This window comes from Vicugna pacos, chromosome 6, assembly GCF_048564905.1.
Source record: "Vicugna pacos chromosome 6, VicPac4, whole genome shotgun sequence".
NCBI classification, from domain to species: domain Eukaryota; kingdom Metazoa; phylum Chordata; class Mammalia; order Artiodactyla; family Camelidae; genus Vicugna; species Vicugna pacos.
This window is the reverse complement of record NC_132992.1, coordinates 22146033-22168177: the sequence shown is the minus strand read 5'-3', so window position 1 is coordinate 22168177 and position 22145 is coordinate 22146033. Positions and strand designations below refer to the sequence as shown.

Here is a 22145-nt window from a genome sequence, read left to right as displayed (position 1 = left end):
TATGTGCCCTCTGCTTAGGAAGTTGTTGGCCAATTTTGCTTACCCTGAGTCCTACTAATCCCCGAGGGCCGTGCTCAAGTCCATTCTTCTCCAGAAAGAGGCCCCAGAACCCCTCTCCTTATAATCATCAACATTCCCCTTCCTTGTTCTTCCACAGCACTGTCCTTGTCCTGTCTCAGCACTTATAAAATGCTTTACAGTTAACCACATATGTGTATCATCTCTAAATTGCACTCTCCCTAAGAGTTTAGCCCTCTTTTTCATAGCCATCAGCAAATCACAATATTAAATGCCAAGTAAATGTTAGTTGAATTAGATTTGAGAGAGCAGTGGAAATATATGTCCAACTTGGGTGAGAATACATAATCTAACAAGATTTCAGCTTTATATTTGGACACATTTTCAAACCTTAGAATTCTGATGGCACACTTGGAAGTATTTCAAGTATACCAAAGAACATTAAATGTATAAGCAGTAATTACAGTATGATTAGGAGTGGGGGAAACGGGGAGGCGTTGGCCAAAGAGTACAAACTTCCAACTATAAGATGAATAACTTCTGGAGAGCTAATGTATAGCATAGTGATTGTAGATAATAATACTCTATTACATACTTGAAAGTTGCTAAAAGAATAGATCTTAAGTGTTTTCGCCACAAAGAGGAAATGGTAATTATTGACCTGATTCAGATGTTAGCTAACACTATGGTGGTGATCATTTTGCAAGGTATGTGTCAAATCAGCGAGTTGTACAACTTAAACTTACACAATGTGTCAATTATATCTCAAGCTGGAGAAAAATAATTACTGTATGATCACTACTACATCATAACCCTGATTTAAGAGTGTCTATAGAAGCAGCTATTTACCACTATTTACCCGTCACTGTTTAAGTGCCCTGACTACTTGCTTGTATTCTGAAGAAGCAATGTTCTAGTAACATCGTTGTTTGGTTTGGTTTGGTTTGGTTTGGTTTGGTTTTTTGGTGCTGCTTTGATAGTCTCCCTGCTTTCTGTATCTTACTTGCACCACATCAGCCCTGTTCTGTATTATATCACACAGCCTACCCAGCTTAGCCTCTCATTTAACAGACATTGTAGTAACACACCGACCCAGTTGTAACCAGAATTTGGCATTACACTTAATAATTTGCAATCTACTGTGCAGCAGGGCATATCATTGAAAACCACTGTCTTAAAATATTTTTCTGATCTTGATGCCTGATTTTGAAACCTAAATCCAGCCATTTTTTACCCTCAGAGTTTGTTGTTGTTTTGTGTTTTATTTTTCAAATTATATGTTATCTTTGTAATTCTGTGTTGCTTTCATCTTTCATTATAGGCAGAATTTTATCTAAATTCTCTAGTGTCTTAAGAAAATTCCCCAGACTTATTCTCAGTTGTATATGAAGTGCCTTGATTTTAGTGCAGGGAGCCTCATTCATCTACACTGGAGAACTCCAATGACCATCATTTTACTCTGTTCTTTTCTATTTGCTGGCTTGTTACTCTTCATGTTTCATTCAGCTGGAATCCAGTTACCCTTATTTTAACATCAAACTCTCAAGATATCTGTAGTCTATCATACATACATTGGGCCGTATGTCCCAACTTTCCAAGAGCAGCTTCAGTTTATGCTTGTCATCCACTGTAATTATTAAGAGAGACTCCTTTCACTCTTACCAGTCTGGTCTGGACAGTGAGATGTTTGCCTAACCACAGAACACATAGAAGGTGCTTGTTTCTCCTACAGGTAGAGCCAAGCAAGTACATACATAGATCGGGGAGTTTTTTCCTTCATGATTGCCATTGTTCTCCAATTTGCTTGGCCTGTAATAATTTAAACATAGTTTTGTAATTATTGTCATTTGTAGAACTGACCTGAGTAATCTGTTGAAACTAATCTTATGTGTGTGTCCCCAGGTTCCTCTCCTAGCTGAAGTTTATGGTATAGAGGGAAATATTTTCAGGCTTAAAATCAATGAAGAAACACCCCTGAAGCCCAGGTATGAAGTTCCCGATGTCCTCACAAGCAAGCCAAGCACTGTAAGGTAAGCCAAGGAACACACTACCTTGGATACACCCTCAGTATGTTCTTCTGTCATGCCTTCAGTACTAGATTTTGTATGAGCCTCATATTTTGTTTATTCCAAGATACAACCACTTGCAGAGTTCAGTTATTTGGGGTAATATTTATCCATTTTGTATGTTATTCATTCTGTTTTCTCTTCATCTGCCATTTGACTCATCAGCATATATTAATGGGGAGAAGAGCTTCTGATCCCTGCTCTCCTCCTCACAAAGTAGATGGTTTATCAGCCAGACTTAGGTTACAAGAGAGCTATTTAATTTACTCATTCAGATTAGCACCAAGTCTCCAGAGGTCTAATACACTAGCCAAACTCCCACGCTTACAGTCATTTATTAGACTGACTCACTTTTAATTAACTCTAGTCTCAGAAGTCTAACATGTAATTTGACTTAGAGTCAGAGATAAATTAATAATCAGTGTCTAAGTGAAAAATATCTCTGGGAATTAAAGCATTTTTCATGTACCTGCAGAATCTGCATCAGTTCTGAGTACATTTTCCAGTGATATTTCAACTCTGTTCTGCCTGTTGGTTTTTGTTATTTTTTCATATTATTTCCCTAAAGGAATATAAGATTATGCCAAATGCCTTAATTTTCCTTATATCATTATCATAGCTTTATGTAGATTATTTTTCCATGAAAATCTTTAAAAAGTTAATAAATTATAAGGATAAATTAATTCAGCTGTGGTAAAACTATTAAAAAATTTAAATTTTTATATTTAAAATTTTTATATATTTTAAAATATTTTATATATTTAAAAATATATCACTGAGCTGCTACTATATGCCAAGAACTTAGGAAACAGGAATTAAAAAGAGACTGTCCTCAAGGCTTTGCAGGTAGAAAATGAGAGACTGTGTGTATGTGTATGCGCGTGTATATATGCACACACACACATTTTATATATATATATATATATATATATATCTCCTCTTGGTCACAATACATTATTTTTTACTATCCTGGATGATTATTTTTACTAGTAGATCCTTTAACATTTTTACATCTGTATTCATAAGTAAAATTAGTCTGTAGTTTTCTTTTTCCATGCTATCTTTGCTAGGTTTTGGGGTCAGGGTGATATTAGCTTTGGGTAGTAAATGCAGTATGTTAGTTTTGCTTCTATTTCTTCTTTCTAGAGGGCCTTTCGCTACTGTAGTGACTAGAAAGCTAAAAATTATATTTCTCCATTTGCCAGACTCCCATGTAGCTACTTTCTGATACAGTTCAGCTTCCAGCAGTCAGATGCACTTATGGTTATCTTGGTTTTAGAACTGTGTTTCCCATTCTGTGGTCTGCATTGGCAGCCATAGAATGGCTCTAGAGCCACCAGTTAGGGCACTGGTTTCCTGATCTCTGGATTGCAGCTAAGGTGGCATGATCCTGGGGCCCAGCAGTTGCCACAGTGACTTCTGATTTCCCAACTTCCTGATTCTAACTGAGATAGTTCTGTTGGCCTACAGTTATGTGGTGTTGTTCTGGGGGTCATTACTGGACACTCAGCCAAGAACCTGCTACCTCAAACCTTCCATGCTGTTTCAGGCTCCTAATTCCCCCATAGTAAGTCATTTATTTTCTGCCTAAAATAGCCAGAGTTGTTTCTGTTACCTACAGTTGAATCTTGGTTGACATATTTATTCTCTGGTATCAGAAATGAGTATAAGCAGCGGACCCTCAAGGATGGGAATATGAGCTTAGCTAGCTGGTCTAGTTGGATTTGAAGGCAGTGAGGACCTGGTTTTCATGAGAGGGTGAGATATTAGTGTTTTGGGCTGAATAGTGCCCCTGCCCCCCACCCCAGACTCACTTGGGAGCCCTAACCCCTGTACCTCAGAATGTGACTGTATCCAGATACAGGCGGTTTGAACAGGTAAATAAGTTAAAATGGGGTCATTAGGGTGGGCTCTAATCCAATATGATTGGTGTCCTATAAGAGGAGGAGATTAGGATACAGATAACACACACACAGAGATGACCATGTGAGGACACAGCAAGGAGATGGCCATCTGCATCCAAGAAAAAAAGGCCCTAGAAAAAACCAAACCTGCTGACACTTTGTTCTAGGACTTGCAGCCTCCAAAATGGTGAGTAAATAAATTTCTGTTGTTTAAACCACCCAGTGGTAATTTGTTATGGCAGCTCTAGCTAACTCATACAACTAGCAGTAAACCACGGTGTTCCATGGCAAAGTCACTTAAATTAGTACTTGTGGCCAATTGAAATAGAGTTCCTCTTGAAAGCATGGCTTTGGCAGACCAAGTGGTAGGGCCATAGCATAGCACAATTGTCATATAACATTCAAAACTCTGAGGTGGCTTGACTGCTGTTAATTTCATTGAAGAACTTACAGAAAATAGCAGTTTCAGAGGTTTAAATTCTTAGCTCAAGTCATTTTCAGAAACCTAATAGATTTCTATGATAATCCTAAAAGTCTCTCATATCTGTTGTAGCTACAAAGTCCATGTAGCTGAAAATCAGGTACAGAGTTAGATTCTATGGTTTACTGAATACATAGCCTCATCAGGTCTGTGAATTTAGGGCATATAGTAGGAAAAGGTAGGACTCCTCAAAATTGTTTTCAGGGAGAGGGAGGTAATCAGGTTTATTTATTTATTTATTTTTTAGTGGAGGTACTGGGGATTGCACCCAGGACCTTGTGCATGCTGAGCACACACTCTACACTGAGCTATACCCTCCCACTCCTCAAAATTGAATAGCAACATTTGGGAAGATGTGGATAACTCTGAATACTGAAGCCTCAAAATTCCACTGAGCCCCCCATTTCAGCAGAAGAAGTTCCTTCTCCTCTGGCTGACACGGCTGGCCTCATCTTACTTGGACTCCCTGTGTTGACCTCACCTGAAATATAGTGTGCCAGGGGACTCCAGTGCTCCTTGTGCTTCGCCCCTACCACCTTTCACTGCCGTCAGACCCACTGTCATAGTCAGACCCCAACGTGCCTAGGGAGCCAATGACAGTCATCCCAGGAGGAAAACGCTTAAAAAGTTATAAGATTTTATATTGGCAGAAACCTGGCATATAGGCATAGAAATGGTTTTTGAGGGATTCCTAGACTGGAAGGAAGGAACATAATTTTAGGATCGTGATAAATTTATTGGCATGGGTACATATACCAGAGAATATAGATTTGATATGCTAGGTTGGACAGCTGAAAGTGGTTCTAATTATTTGCTTAGTTGGTTAACTATGATCTGTACTCAGCTATGGACTCTGCTGAATGAAGCTGAGATACCAGAAATTCCTTGGCACAGTGTACAAGAAATGATCCATAGACTTTGGGAAATAAAGTTGTTGAAATATATTATATGCAGCCAACTCACCTAGCCCCTGGTTCTGTTCTCCAAGAGGATCCAGAAGATACTCCTTTCACAGAGAAATATGCTGGTGAAGGAACACTTGGAAAGCACTGTAGTGAGTGTTTTTTCTGAGCTAGAGATAATGGTGGGAAATGATGCCATTAAAATGGGCTCCCTGATTTCAGTGAAGATGGTAAGACTCCGGGTAGTAGAGTCAAAATAACAGCATTCAGTTATTAGAGACAAGGTGGACATGTTTCCGTAGTGTGCAGTAGGGCTGGGTGCTACTGAAAATGGCTCAACTCTCAGGGAAGTGAACAGTACATCAAGGGGTCGATTAGACTGAAATAGATAGGCTAACATTCTACTTGATAGAATAATCAAAAGAACTCTATTTAGGTTTGATGAACAGTGAGATAACAATGTCTCAAACAACAGTTAGTTTCCAGAACCTAAGTATCTTGCTTGAGGGGGAGGCCTGGAATCTATGGAGAAGGACTTTGTAAGGATATAGTAAGATCATAAGCTATCCCTCCTAGCCCCATCTAAAGAGGTCTGTGACTATTTATCAGGGTAACTATGCACTAGAAAAAGAAATATTTAGACCGAGGGATTTTAAGTGCTGCCTCTGAGCTTACTTAATTCCTGGATATCCAGAACATCCTAAAAGTCCACCTGTCACATTGGGGGCTGGTGAAAGTCAGTGGTAAATAGATAAACAAAAGTTTGACCTTTCCATCTCACTGTGGACTGAATGGATCAGTAATCCAATCTGTGTTATTTCCCCAGTTTCTGAATATATGGTTGGAATGAGAAAGAAAAGCAAAATGTTAAAAATTCTATGCACCAAAGTGTTACTAGAGTGTTGAGACCACGGTAATAATGGGGATGATAGGTAACATTTATTGAGCACTTACTATGCGCCAGGTGCAGTGCCAAGTACTTTACATGCATGATCTCATTTAATTATCTCAAAAAGCTCTATTTGTTCTTGTGCTCATCTTTTCCACTTTACAGATGAGGAAATTGGAAACTAGAAAGATTAACTTGTCCAAAGTTATACACCTAGTGCATAGTAAAGCTATGTTCAGTGCAGACTCTCTGACACCACAGCCCAGGCTTTCAATTACAGCTCTCCACTGCCTTATCTATGCCATGTCACATGAATATTGATTTACTAACTTGAATTGAGAATTGCATCGAGCCATGTAAACCTATAGCAGTTTATTTTTCTCTTCCTGCTGTGTTTTCTAGGCTGACTTCATGCTCAGGGGATACAGGCAGTCTGGTATTGGCAGATGGAAAAGGAGATCTGAAGTGTCATATAACAGCAAACCCATTCAAGGTAGACTTGGTGTCTGAAGAAGAGGTGGTGATGAGCATAAACTCCCTGGGCCAGTTGTACTTTGAGCACCTGCAGAATCCTCTCAAGCAAAGGTATTTTTGCACATTACTTGACTCTTAAAGAACTTAAGAAAACCTGATTATGAATACTGTTGTCTAAATAGATAATACATCACCATAGAAAATTGGTTTGCCTTATCTATTAGAATATTGTTCTGAGAAATTTCATCTTTTCTCCAGGGCAGATGAATGCAGGCTTGATGACAAACACAATTCCCAGATTATGGCAAACATGACACTCTTAAACACTGTGTATTTGATGGATGGCCTTCTCTACCCTACACAACCTTCTAAAAAAGCACTCTGTTAACTTGATAAATGTTGTTATGAACTAACATGTCTTCAGAATTTCACTTTGTCCCCTTACAGTAACATAGTTACCTTAGACTTGAATAGTTGACCAATTACTTGATCAAAGCTGTTTGTGTGTGGGTCACAGGAATTGGGAGATAGTAATAGAAGGAGATTCTTCTTCCATCTTTACCAGTGTTGTTTTTAAATCCTCCAGTCTATAGTTCTTTCTAATTTTATTCTAATTATGAACATCTTTATGATCTGCAGAAAGCATTCAACATAGTGATTTTCTTCTGGGTTTTGACTTATTTCTATTTTAAAATTTTACTATTAAAAATCTTATTTTATCACAGAAATGTGTTCATTGTAGAAAAAATTGAAAAGAAAAAAAATTAAAATACTCATAATTCTGCCATCTCCTCTGTTAGTACCTTATGAATATTTCTCCATGACTTTTTTAACTACACATATTTTTAATTTACATATATGTACTGTTCATTGTTTCTAAGAACATTTAGAGCTTTAGCTTTTTAAACTTACATTGTTATCAAAGGAATAAAGTCAACCACAAAATAAGAATTAATTCAAAAAGAAACATACACCCTGCTATTAACAGCAACATTCTTTATAATTGCCAAGATATGGAAGCATCCTAAGTGCACATCAATAGATGAATGGATAAAGAAGATGCAGCATATATATGTAATGGAATGTAACTCATCCAAAAGAAAGAAGGATATTTTGCCATTTGAGGCCTTTTTTTCACTCTTTTTTTTTTCACTTCAAAAACCAGAATTTTATAACTGGCATAAACATTTCCATTGCATCAAAAACAACAAAATACCTAGAAATAAACTTAATCAAGGAGGTTACTTATACTCTGAAAACTGAAAAACGTTGATGAAGGAAATTGCAGATGATACAAAGAAATGGAAAGATATCTTGTGCTCTTGGATTGGAAAAATCAACATTATCAAAATGGCTGTACTACCCAAAGCAATCCACAGATTCCCATGCAACCCCTGTCAAAATACTCAAGACATTTTTCACAGAACTAGAACAATTCTAAAATTTATATGGAACCATAAAAGACCCCAAACTGCCAAAGCAATCTTTTGTAGGTCTTTTTTTTTTTCCTGTCTTCTTCATCCAACAACAGTAGAATACATATTCTTCTCAAGCTTACATGGAACATTCCACAAGATGTACTGTATTTTGTGTCATAAAACACACCTTAACAAATTTAATAGAAATTATACAATGCCAGCTCTCAGATCACAATGCAGTTAAACTAGAAATCTATAACAGAAAGCTGGAAAATTCCAAAATACTTGAAAATTTAACAAAATACTTCTAAATAACACAAAGAAGAAATGAACTAAATGAAAATGAAAATACAACTTATCTAAGTTTGTGGGATGCCACAAAAGCAGTGCTTAGAGGGAAGTCTGTAACATTGAATGCATGTATTAGAAAAAAAGATCTAAAATCAATAATCTTATGTTTCTACCTTAGCTAGAAAAAGAGCATTTTAAATCCACAGTAAGCAGAAGAAAAAAATAATAATTAGAGCAAAAACCAATTAAATTGAAAACAAATCAAAAGAGAGCATCAACAAAATCAAAAGTTGTTTCTTTAAAAAGATCAATAAAATTGATAAGCCTTTAGCCAGGCCAACTAAGAAAAACAGAGAAGACACAAACTACTAATACAGAAATGAAAGAGAGGACATCACTACAGACCTTGTAGAAATTAAAAAGGTCATAAAAGAATATCATGAACAACTCTATGCCCACAAATGTGATAACAGACAAAATGGACCAATTTCTTAAAAGACACAATCTGCCAAAACTGAAAGAAGAATAGACTATCTGAATAGGCTTATATCTATTAAATAAATTGAGTCAATAGTTAATAACCCTTCAAGAAAGAAAGCACCAGAGCCAGATGGGTTCACTAGGGAATTTTACCAAACATTTAAGTAGGAAGCTATATCAGTTCTCTACAGTCTCTTCCAGAAAGTAGAAGAGAAGGGAATTCTTCCTAACACATTCTATGATGCCATCATTACCCTCAGTACCAACAATACCAAAAATAAGACAAAGACATTATAAGAAAATTGCAGACCAAAATCTATCATGAACATAGATGCAAAAATCTTCAACAAAATATTAGCAAATTGAATCCAACAATTTTTGAAAAAAATTATATACCACAACCAAGTGGGATTTATCCCAGCCATGCAAAGCTGGTTAAACATTCAAAAATCAATTAATCTATCACATCAATGGGCCAAAGAAGAAAAAGCACGTGATCATATCAATAGATGCAGAAAAAGCATTTGACAAAATCCAGCACTCATTCATGATATAAAATAAACTCTCAGCTAACTACGAACAGAGGGGAACTTCCTCAACTTGATAAAGAACATCTACCAATAATATATAAAAATATCAAATCACTATGTTGTGCACTAGGAACTAACATAGTGTTTGTTATAAGTCAATTATACTTCAAAAGCAAACAAACACACAAATTCATAGAAAAAGATACCGGATTTTTGGTTACTGGTGGAGGGGGGATTGTAGGTGTAGGGGAATTGGATGAAGGTGGTCAAAATATACAAACTTCCAGTTATAAGATAGATAAGTACTGGGGATGTAATGTACAACATAATTAATATAATTAGCATTGCTTAGTGTTAAATGTGAAAACTTTTAAGGAATTAAATCCTAAGAGTTATCATCACAAGGAAAAAACATTTTCTTTTTCTTTTATTTTGTATCTATATGAGGTGATAGATGTTCACTAAACTTACTGTGATTATCATTCCATGATGTATGTAAGTCATCAAATTATTATGCTGTACACCTTAAACTTATACAGTGCTGTATGTCAATTATATCTCAATAAGCCTAAAAGGGAAAAAAAGAACATCTACCAAAATCCTACAGCTACCGTCATACTTAATGGTGAGAACCATAAAGCTTTCCTATTAAGTTCAACAACAAGGCAAAGATGTACCTGCTCACCTCTGCTTTTCAGTATTGTACTGGAAGTCCTAGATGCAATAAGACAAAAAAAGAAAATAAAAGTTATACAGATTAGGAAGAAAGAAATAAAACTCTTTTAGTTCACAGATGGCATAATTGTATATGTAGAAAATCCAAAACTGGAATACATACACAGAAAGCTCCTGGAACTAATAAGCAATTATAACAAGGTTGCAAGATACAAGATTAATGTGCAAAAGTCATTTTATGTATATAGCTTTCCTATATATCAGCAATGAACACTTTGAAATGAAAAATACATTACCATTTACATTAGCACCCCCCAAAACAAAATATTTAGGTATAAATCTAACATAGTATGTTCAAGATCTATATAAGGAAAACTACAAAACTCTGATGAAAGTAATCAAATAAGAACTAAATAAATGGAGAGACATTCTACGTTCATGAATAGGGAGACTCAGTATTGTCAAGATGTCAGTTCTTTCCAACTTGATATACATATTCAGCACAATCCCAGTCAAACTCCCAGCAAGGCATTTTGTGGATATTGACAAACTGATTCTGCAGTTTATGTGGAGAGGCAGAAAACCCAGAATACCAACTCAATATTGAAGAAGAACCAAGTTGGAGGACTGACACTGTCCAACTTCAAAACTTACTCTAGAGCTACAGTAATCAAGATGGTGTGGTATTAGCAAATGAACAGACAAATAGACCAATGCAATGAAACAGAGCCCAGTAATAGTTCTGCCTAAATACAGTGAACTGATCTTTGAAAAGGAGTAAAGGCAACACAATGGAGCAAAGATATTTAGTAAATGGTTCTGGAGTATATGAACATCCACGTGCAAAAGAATGAATCTACACACAGGTCTTACATCCTTTACAAAAATTAACTCAAAATGGATTATAGACCTAAATGTAAAATGCAAAACTATAAAACTTTTAGAAGATAACATAGAAGAAAACTAGATGATCTTGGGTATAGCGATTTTTAGATAGAACACCAAAGGCACAATTCATGAAAGAAATAATTGATAAATTGGACTCCATTAAAACTAATGAAAAATAATGTCAAGAAAGTGAGAAGACAAACCACAGACTGGGAGGAAATAATTGCGAAATACAAGCTGATAAAAGACTGCTAAATAAATAAAAGAACTCCTAAATTCAACAATAAGAAAATAAACACCTGATTTTAAAAATGGGCAAAAAACCTAAACTGACACCTCACCAAAGAATATATACAGGTTGACAAAGAAGTACAAAAAAGATGTTCCACACCATATATATTAGGTAATTACAAATTAAAGCAAGATATTCCTACACAGCTACTGAAAGGACAAAATTCAAAACACTAACAACAAAATATCAGTGAGGATGTAGAACAACAGGAATCCACATTTATTGCTGGTGGAAATGCAAAATGATAGTCACCTTGGAAGAGAATTTGACAGTTTCTTACAAAACTAAACATACTCTTACCATAAAATCCAGCAGTAATGCTCCTTGGTAATTACCCAAAAGAGTTGAAAACTTATTTCCACACAAAAAGCTGCACATGAATGTCTGTAGCAACTTTATTCATAATTGCCAAAAGTTGGAAGCAACCAAGATATACTTCAGTAGGTGACTAGATAAACTGTGGTATACTCAGATAATCGAATATTGTTTAGCACCTAAAAGAAATAAATTATCAAGCTATAAAAAGACATGAAGGAAACAAGTTCATGTTACTAAATGAAAGAAGGCGGTCTGGAAAAGGCTATATACTGTATGATTCCAACTATTTGAAATTTTGGAAAAGGGAAGACCATGGAAAAGAGAGTGCTCGTCAAGGGTTAGGGGGAAAGGATGGATGACTATGCAGAGCACAGAAGATTTTTAGGGCAGCGAAACTACTCTGTACCATGCTACAATGGTGGATACATGTCATTACACGTTTGTCAAAACCCATAGATTTATGACACTAAGAGTGAACCCTAAGACAAACTATGGACTTCAGGTGATAGTAATATGTCAGTGTACGTTCATAAGTTGTAACAACTGAACCACTGTTACAGGATAGTTAGGGAGATTGAGGGTGCGTGGGGACAGCAAGTATGTAGGAACTCTTTGCACTTTCTGCTCAATTTTGCTATGAGCCTAGAACTACTTTAAAAAAATAGTTTATTAATTAAAAAAATTAAAAAGCAAAATACCTAGCACAGGGAAATATATACAAGATCTTGTGGTAGCTCACAGCGAAAAAAAATTGTGACAATGAATATATGTATGTTCATATATAACTGAAAAATTGTGCTCTACACTGGAATTTGACACAACATTGTAAAATGACTGTAACTCAATTTTAAAAAGTTTAAAAAAGCAACATACCTTTGCCTTAAATTTCACCAGAAGTTTTTAACACATATAACAAATTGAAAATATGCAAAATATAGAAAGTTTATACAAATCAATAAGAAAAACTACAGCAAATAAAAATGGATGATACAAGCTGCAGCAATGCATATTAACATGATGAATATCAAAATTTTTGCTATTGAGTGAAAAACGTGTTATGAATATAATAATATATATTTTTATGAAAAAATTTTAAGGACAAAACAAAAAAAATATATGTTTGGGGATTCATACACTTGTGGGAATACTATAAAGAACAGCCAGGAAATGGTTTCACACAAAATTTACTGAAGGAGGATGGGGTGTTCAGCGAGGCAGATGCACTTGAAGAGAGGCACCCAAGAACTTTCAAGGGACATGTCATTTCTGTGGCTAATGTTCACTGGTGGGTTCATAGTTGTTCACTTTATTATTCTTTAAACTCTGCACATATATTGTATACTCTTCTAAATGCATACTGCATTTTCACTAAAAACAATTAATGTATAATGAGTATGAATAGACAATTCACAGAAGAACTAGGAATACCGTTTAATGTATGAAAGGTAGTTTGCATCATTATTGATAGAAATTCAAGTTGAAATGCATTATTTTTTCTAAAATTTTAGGTTGGCAAAGAATTTTTTAAAAATCTATGAAGTCTATTACTGTTATGACTGGGAAGAAATGAGCACTCAAATACAACTGAAGTTGTTAGAATAAGTTGTCACAATCATTCTGGAAAACAGTGCATTATGTTGCTCTGTACTAGTAAACATTGCATAAGAGGAACTGTGTTCTACCTTGCTAATGTTTTATTTAAATATTATGAGCATGTATTATATTTATAATAAGCTGATAAACATTTTTAAGAGAGTTAACAAGAAAATTCAGATCTATCTACATTTTTATAAGATATCAAGCTATTGGACTAATGTTCATAATAAATGTTTAAACTTATTTTTATAATGCTGTTATGTTTAATAAGTTAAAGGATGTAATTTATGGGGTCTCAGAAGTTGGAAATGGAAATCTTTATCATTGAACAAAATTCTGTCAATCTTGCCATGAGTGAAACAACTTGATTTGTATTAAAACAGAGCTACCAAGGAAAATGAGGAGGATACATCAGTTGACACCACTCAGGTAATCTAGATTGAGCAATTTATCTTTTTTTTCTTTTTTACTGTTATCATCATTATGTGAAATATAATGGGTTCTGCTCTTCCCTTCAGCAGATGGGTAGTTGGTAAATGCTCTGCTGCATATAAATGGGACCACCTGCCTCTTTTGCTCATCTTATCATCGTGTTGATTCATTCATTCATTTGTTCATTCACATATTCACTCATAAAACAGATAATTCCTGAGTCCTTGCTTTGTGCCAGGCACAAAAAATTATGCTAGGCAAGGAGAATCAGCTGTAAGTAAAACAAATCCCAACCTGTCTTCATGAAACTTAGAATCTATTGGGAAAGACAGATACTAAGTTATTACAAGTATGAGGAGTGTTAACAGAGGGCTGCCTTAGGAGAATACAGCAAGGAGCTTGACCAAGAATGAGGGTCAGGAAAGACCTCCTGAAGGAAATAATGTTAAAGCTGAAAGATGAGAATACATTAGCTAGTCAGAAGATTGGGAAAAGAGTATTCCAGATAGGGGGAATTGCATATTCAAAGATCCTGAGGTAGGAAGGAGCAGTTTGAAGAAATTTTGTAATAATATACATACACATACATATACCTTTTAGCAGAAGAAGGGAAAGCAAAGGAAAGGATGCTGTGTGTCAAGGCTAGAGAGATAGGCAGGGGCATTCCTGTGGAGAGTCTTGTAGTAATTCTTTTGTCCAGTAAACATTTGTTGAGTACCTTCTGTATGCCAGGCACTGATCAAGGAACTAGTGATGTACCATTGAGCAAATCAAATTCCCCCATTTCACGGAGCTTACACGCTTCTAAACTATGTTAACCTTTTTTGACTTTTAAAGCAAAAGAAAACTGGAAAGCTCGTAAGTGGCAGAGATATGGTCTGATTTCTGTTTTTAAAAGATTATTTTGGCTGAATTCAGGAGAATGGAGAATCCAGAAATCTCTTCATCCAACGCCACATGCATCTTCAAAGGAGCCCTGACAATAGCTATGGCCACCAGGAATGGTGAAAAATATTTCCATTGCAGTAAGGACAAATGCTTCTTCCTCTTGAGAAATGACCCATATTGATGAGTATGAGAGAGAATAATTTTTTTCCATTTTCAAACAGGGAAGATAAGAGTAATTAACACAGTTCTTATGCTTTATACAGTTTAATGATAATATGTTAGATCAGCTTTTAGGAGACCTCCAATCAGATAGCTTAGTGGTTTTGAGTCAGAGACCCCTTTGCAAGAATCTGATGAACGCTATGAACCATCTCTGTAGGGAAAAAAATTTTTTTCATACTGTTTAAGGGAGTTCACAAACTTTAAAGCCTATCCATAGACCCCAGGAAATACCCAACATTAAGAATTCAGGTGTGATGTTAAAACCAAAACAGATTTATTTTACAGAAGCTTAAATTATGAAGAAACAAGCTAGAAATGGGCAAAGGGCTCATTATTTAAAAGAAATGTGCTTTTCACACGCAGATGCAATTCTTTTATAACTTTTTCATTTTGCCAGAGAAAAGGAGACTTGTAAAGGTAGAAAGTTTATAGCTCTAGGTCAAGATTATGAACACGAACAGTGGCCATCCCAGTTGACTTCTCCACCCAGCAAAGGAACATAGCCAGTATTTTGGCTAATTGAAGCAAGGAGAAAAGTGCCCATCTCAACCAAAGTCTTTGGTTAGGCTGTCTCAAAGGAGACCCAAGTTATTTGATTCTAAATGTTTTGCCTTACATAAGTAAAGACTGCATTTTTCAAAGTGCTTTCACATTTTGGCTCTTGCCAAGAAATTCATGTCAAGTGGTATGACAGTTTCAAAACAGTTAAACATAGAATTACAATGTGATCCAGCAATTTCACTTATGGATATATATTCAACAGTGAAAACAGGACTCAAACAAGGTATTTGTATGCCTATATTCATAGTAGCATTATTCACAGTAGCCAAAAAATAGAAGTAATCTGGCAATCCAAGAGTCACTGGCAGATGAATGCATACCCAAAATGGAGTATATACATACAATAGAATATTATTCAGCCTTAAGAGGGATGGAAATCTGGCATATTCTATAAAATGGATGAATCATGAAGACATTATACTAAGCGAAATAAGCCAGTCACAAAAGGACAAGTATTGTATGATTCTACTTACATGATATCTCAACTAGTCAAATTCATAGAGACAGAAAGTAGAAAAGTTGTTGTTAGGAGTGGAGGGGAGGGAAGAATGGGGAGTTACTGTTTAATGGGTGCAGAGGTTCAGTTTGGAAAGATATATAACAATGTGAATGTACTGAATGCCACTTAAAAATTATTAAAATGGTAAATTTTATGTTTTGTCATGATTAAGGATATATTCATGTCAGCGATAAGTCATAAGGAGGATTAAATGGCATTTACATAGCACACAGATCTAATTTGTTAAATATACTGACATTAAAAACCGGTGTTTTAAAAGATGAACTCATTTCCTCAGTCTAGTATTTTAATCAAATAAATGTGCTGCTGTGGTAACCACATTTGTTGCAATATATAAACTCAGTTTGCTCCCTTTTTCTGTGCCAACAGGAAAATCAGGATGAACTGGGCCTGTGGGAGGAGAAATTTGAAAATTTTGTGGATGTCAAAGTTAATGGTAAAACTGACACTGGGGTAGTATTAAAACAGATCTTTCCAAAATGGCTAAATGTGTCTATCTGAAAGTCCCTTGAGCTTTGGCACCTAAACACTTGACTTCTGTGAGGTGAACAGAAATCTCAGATTTGGGGCTCCTATTCTTCAGTAATGCATTGCAACAGAGAAATAGTAGGTGTATGCCTTGTGGGGAGTGTAAGAAGATTAGACCTCCTGGAGCTTGTGTTCTCACGGAGGGGCCTAGGTCAGCATACAGCTTGCACTATCCAGTGAATCAGACAGCTGCAAATTCCACATTCTGGTTTTATGAGAGTCAGGTGATGAGAAACCAAGTTCTAGAGCTCATTAGGTCCAGCATTTCCAGGCAGCGGTTCTTAACCTTTTCCAGGCCTCCCCGTCATTCCCGTGAGCATCACGTGTCCATCTGAGACACTTCTTACTAGGCTTAGTGATAGTGGGGGATGTAGGTGGCTGGGAGGGAATTTGTCTCTTTACGAGATACCATTCAGATACCTGGGGCTTATGTAATTGGAAAAAAATCTGTTTTCTCCTTCTTCCTCCCTACCCTGTGGAATACTAGACCTTCCCTAATGCCCTGAGATTCCCTGTTCTAGCATATACAGCTATAGCCTAGTGTAATGACCAGGACTGACAGTACGTCCAAAAGATTTAAGTATGGGGGCCCTAAGGCTCTCCACCTTATCTATAGCACCCCTTTCCCATAAACTCCTCCAAATAAGGACCATTTGATATCAAATACTTTTACCTAAGAATGAATTTAAGTCATTGTTCTCTCTCCTAGTTACTTGCATTTTCCCCATATCTCTAAAATAATTATTAAATAAAGGACTTTGGCTTTGGTTAAAGGAGATTTATATATCTACAATCACAGGGAAGGAGTGATTTGAGGAGCCAGGAAAGGTCCTCCTGGAGTCCTTGACACTGTAATTCCTGTAAGCAGTAAGAATGAACAGTCAGGCAGAAGACACCCAGTCTTTCATCTAGCAAAGATTAAAAGTGCTCAATATCCTTTGCTTCCTAAAGCAAAGAAGTATGCAATACATTTCAGGAAAATTTAGATTAGATAAAAAAATCTAAAACTTTGTAATCTTATTTTACAGACAGAGATTTACAGAAAGAGATTTACTGTAAATGAGGACACAGAGAACATTAGTACATAGCTAAGGAAACATAAATAATAAGTGACCAGAACTTTGCCTTGTGCACTTTTGTATCCCCACAATACCTGGCTGTAGCATCATACGGGAGTCGGCACACAAGACTTACTGATTGATCAGGGCAAGGTCAGGTCTCTTGATCCCTAGTCTAGTCGTCTTGCTATTCATATAGTTCACTGAATCTTCTTATTTGATTGTCCCACCGAGAAGCAAAACTCAGTCAGTATCCTGGTCCCTGCAGGTCCTGCCTCCATTGGTTTGGATTTCTCCTTGCATGGATTTGAACATCTCTATGGGATCCCACAACATGCAGAATCACACCAACTTAAAAATACTGGGTAAAGTGAAAACAAGAATTTTTACAGGAGGCTCTGGTTTCTGGACCAGAAAAGTTCGAAAGGAAAATATGTGAGATGTCTGAGCTAGTGCTAACATGTGCCTGGTCTTTCCTATTTGATATCTCCTGTAGATCTTTAAAATTTTTTCCTTGAATGATCTCTCAGAGCAGTGGTTTTCAATTCTTATTTTGTTTTTTGACAAGAAATTAGACAATTATAAAAAACCATAATGCTGAACCTAAAAAATACAGAGGAATTAAAAGTATAGGGCTACTGGGGTTGAAGCTGTGGGGAGAGTTTCATGACATCATCTCCCTGGGTTTTGCTTTCACTTCTCAGGGCCTTTCTGTGGAACCGTGGGAAATACACTGTGAAAACCACTGACCTAGAAAAAGGCTTTTTTTTAACCAGAAAAGGCCAATGAGCCAGAGAATGGAAAATTGTGACATCTCATATCACCTTTGATTCCCTTGGGGAGATTATTTCAAACTAACACTACTGACATAAAAAAAAAAAAAGCCAGAGGTATCAGATTAAGAGGAAGCAGAACCAAAGAGAAACAGAGTCTGACCAAATCTGCCAGGTTCAGATGCTGTTTAGGTGACAGACATAGTGAGAAGTGAATCAGAAACTGTTGCTCTCACACCAACCTGAGCTCTGTGCTTCCCACCCCAATTCAGTTCCTAATCTTTCCCTACGCAGCACTGTGGAAGCATGTTAGGACACTATCATTTTGTTTTAGCGACAGAGAAATACTCAAAAAATTTGTCAATTTATTGTGGAGGATTCACAGGAAATAGTCCTCACCTCAAAGAGATGTGAAGGTAAGGTATCTAAGATAGGAGATCATGCGTGCCAATAGCAGCATGAGGGGATGCCAAGTGAATCAAAGCAGAAAGATCATAGTCACCCAGATTGGGTCAGGAAACCTATAGGGAAGTGGAAGAGTTGAGCTTTGAAAGATGTATAGGTCCCAAGTCTTTGCAGGGGAGAATGGAGTTATACTGTTCATTAATAATGTGGTAATTGATAATCCTTTGTGTGTTTCAGTGACGGGGATGCTTACCGCCTTTATAACCTAGATGTCTACGGATATAAAATACAGGACAAAATGGGCATTTATGGTTCAGTGCCTTATCTACTGGCCCACAAACTGGGCAGGACTCTAGGCATTTTTTGGCTGAATGCCTCAGAAACACTAGTGGAGATCAGTACAGAACCTGCAGTAAAGGTGAGCTATGGATCATGGCTGCATGTCATACTTACAGAGGAAACAAAACTGGTGAAGTGTAATTGTGGCTCTGGGCTTTGTAGTGGCAGTCCTCTGCCACCAGAGTCTTCACAGTATAGTCAGTGAAAGTTATTGGTATGTACTAAAGGAACGGACTATTACACACATATAGATGTGTGTTGTAGGTTAGAGGGAAATTTTTCAGATCTTCATTCCATCCCTTTTCCAGTACACACTGACCCAGATGGGCCCAGTTGCCGCTAAACAGAAGGTCGAATCTCGAACTGATGTGCGCTGGATGTCAGAGAGTGGAATCATTGATGTTTTTCTGCTGACAGGACCTACACCTTCTGACGTCTTCAGGCAGTACTCATACCTTACAGGTACTTGCATGTGGACGTGCCAGTTTCTTGTTCTTTTGTATTTCCTCTATCCCATGTATCATCACTAAGTTAATACTTGTTGCATACCATATAGAATTTATAAAAAAAAAAAGTACCCAAGCTTTTTAAGAAGCAAGCATTTCTTTTCCCACTTTCATTCCATTCAGCTTGGTTAAACATTCCACTGGGTTGGAAGATCTCCATTCTCTAATCCCTAATACTCACCATCTTCCGTCCTTGGAGCCGTTAATCCCTGGGCTTTCTCTAACTTTATCGCAGGTGACAAGGATCCCAACCTGAACTTTTCTATGTTCTCTTCTCCATTAAAATATACCACTGGCTTTAGCACCAAAGCATTTTAAATGATTGTCTCAATTGATGCAGAAAGAGGGTTTGACAAAATCCAACACCATTTCATGATAAAAACATTCAGAAGACTAGGAATAGAAGGAAATTTCTTCAACATGATAAAAGGCTTTATGAAAAATCCACAGCTAATATCACACTTTATGGGGAAGGACTGCAAGGTTTTCCCTAAGATCAGAAACAACATGAGGCTGCCTGCCTTCACCACTGCTACTGAACATTGTAGTCAAAGTTCCAACCAGAAAAATTAGGCAAGAAAAAGAAATAAAAGGCATCCAAATTGGAAAGGAAGATGTAAAATTATCTCTATTCACAGATGATGTGAAACTATATGATAGAAAATCCCAAAGAATACACACACACACACACAAACTACTAGAACTAATAATAAACAAATTAACCGAAGTTGCAGGTTACATTATCAACACACAAAATCAGTTGTGTTTCTATACACCAGCAGTGAACAATCTAAAAAAGAAATTGAGAACATAATTACATACAGTAACATTCAAAAAAATAAAATACCCAGGAATAAACTTAACCAAGGAGGTGAAAGACTTATATGCTGAAAACTACAAAAAATTCCTGAATTAGAGAAGGCCTAAATAAATGGGAAGAAACCACATGTTCATGGATTGGAAGACTTAATATTGTTAAGATGACAATACTACTGAAAGCAATCTACAGATTCACTGCAGTCCTTGCCAAAATGGCCATTTTTTTTTAAGGAAATGGGAAAGCTGATCTTCAAATTCATATGGATTTTCAAAGGGCCCTGAATAGCCAAACAATCCTGAAAACAACAACGATAACAATGTTGAAGGACTCATACTTCCCAATTTCAAAACTTACTACAAAGTTAAAGGTAGTCCAAATGGTGTGGTACTGGCATAAGGATAGTAATGTAACCCAATGGAACAGAATTGAGAGTCTAGAAACCCATACATCTCTGGCCAATTGATTTACAATAAAGGGTTCAAGACCACTCAGTGGGGAAAGAATTATCTCTTAGCCACGTGGTACTGAGACAACTGGATATCCACATGCAAAAGAATGAAGTTGGACCCCATCTCACACCATATACAAAAAATAACTCAAAATGGGTCAATGATATAAATATGTGTCGAAGTCATAAGACTCTTGGAAAAAAAATGAGTAAATCTTCATGACCTTGGATTTGGCAACAGAGTTTTAGATATGACACTAAAATCATGGGCAAAAGGAGAAAAAACTAGATAAGTTGGACTTTAAAAACTTCTGTGCATCAAAGGATATTATCAAGAATGTGAAAAGGTGACTTACAGAATGGGAGAAAATATTTGCAAATCATATATTTGAAATGGTCCAGAATCCAGAATATATAAAGAACTTGTAACTCAACAACAAAAGGAACAATCAAATTCTGAGATGAAAGGGCTTAAATAGACATTTCTCAAAAGAGGATGTACAAATGGGTTAACAAGCACGTGAAAAGATGCTCTGCAGCATTAGGTATTAGGAAAAAGTAAATTAAAATCACAATGATATACTGCTTCATACCCACTAGGACGGCTAAATCCAAAAAAAGAAAAGAAAAGGTGTTGGTAAGGATGTGGAGAAGTTGGAAACTCATATGTTGCCGGTGGGAAAGTAAAATGGTTCAGCTGCTGTGGAAATAGTTTGGCTGTTCCTCAAAAGCTAAACATAGAATTGCCATATGACCTAGCAGGATGATTAATTAATGTGTCAACTCGCCTAGATCATGGTTCCCAGATATTTACATCTAGACATTAGATGTAATGTCCCAGATATTTACATGAGATGTCACTGTGAAGTTATTTTTTAGATGAGATTAACAGTTAAATCAGTAGACTTTGAGCAAAGCAGATTACTCTTTATAATGTGGGAAGGCTTCACCCAGTCAGTTGAAAACCTTAAGAGAAAAAGACTGAGATGTCCCCTAAAGAAAAAGGAATCTGTCTTCAGACTGCCTTCACACTCAAGCTACAACTTCAACTCTTCCTTGAGTCTCCAACCTGCTGGCCTGCCTGCAGAATTCAGAGTTACTGGCCCCCATAATCACATGAGCCAGTTCCTTAAAACCAATCTGTCATTCTCTCTCTGTGTATATGTATAAATATAAACATACATATACACACATCCTGTTGCTTCTGTTTCTCTGCAGAACCCTGACTAACACCCCACAACAGTTCCATGCTTGGATTATACTCCAAGGAACTGAACAAGAGCTTGAACAGATACTTGTATGCCAATGATCACTGCGGCATTATTTACGGTAGCCAAAACAGTGGATACAAGCCAAGTGCCCATCAAAGATGAAGGGCTAAACAAAATGTGGTATATACAGAAAATGGAATATTATTCAGCCA

At 36.4% G+C, this 22145-nt stretch overlaps 1 protein-coding gene across 4 annotated transcripts in view; it reads left to right on the top strand.

Moving 5' to 3' along the window:
- The window catches only part of GANC (glucosidase alpha, neutral C), a 64230-nt gene that overhangs the window by 10065 nt on the left and 32020 nt on the right, over window positions 1–22145 (top strand). For 2 of the 4 annotated variants that reach the window (XM_072962606.1, XM_006201687.4), the window contains exons 5-11: window positions 1921–2048; window positions 6663–6845; window positions 13606–13651; window positions 16215–16281; window positions 17700–17796; window positions 18847–19027; window positions 19257–19410. In XM_072962606.1, coding sequence (XP_072818707.1) covers window positions 1921–2048; window positions 6663–6845; window positions 13606–13651; window positions 16215–16281; window positions 17700–17796; window positions 18847–19027; window positions 19257–19410 — 856 coding nt within the window. Of the gene's footprint in view, window positions 1–1920; window positions 2049–4154; window positions 4176–6662; window positions 6846–13605; window positions 13652–14572; window positions 14680–16214; window positions 16282–17699; window positions 17797–18846; window positions 19028–19256; window positions 19411–22145 lie in introns of those variants that run through there. The other 2 variants (XM_072962607.1, XM_072962608.1) reach the window with 2 other exon arrangements.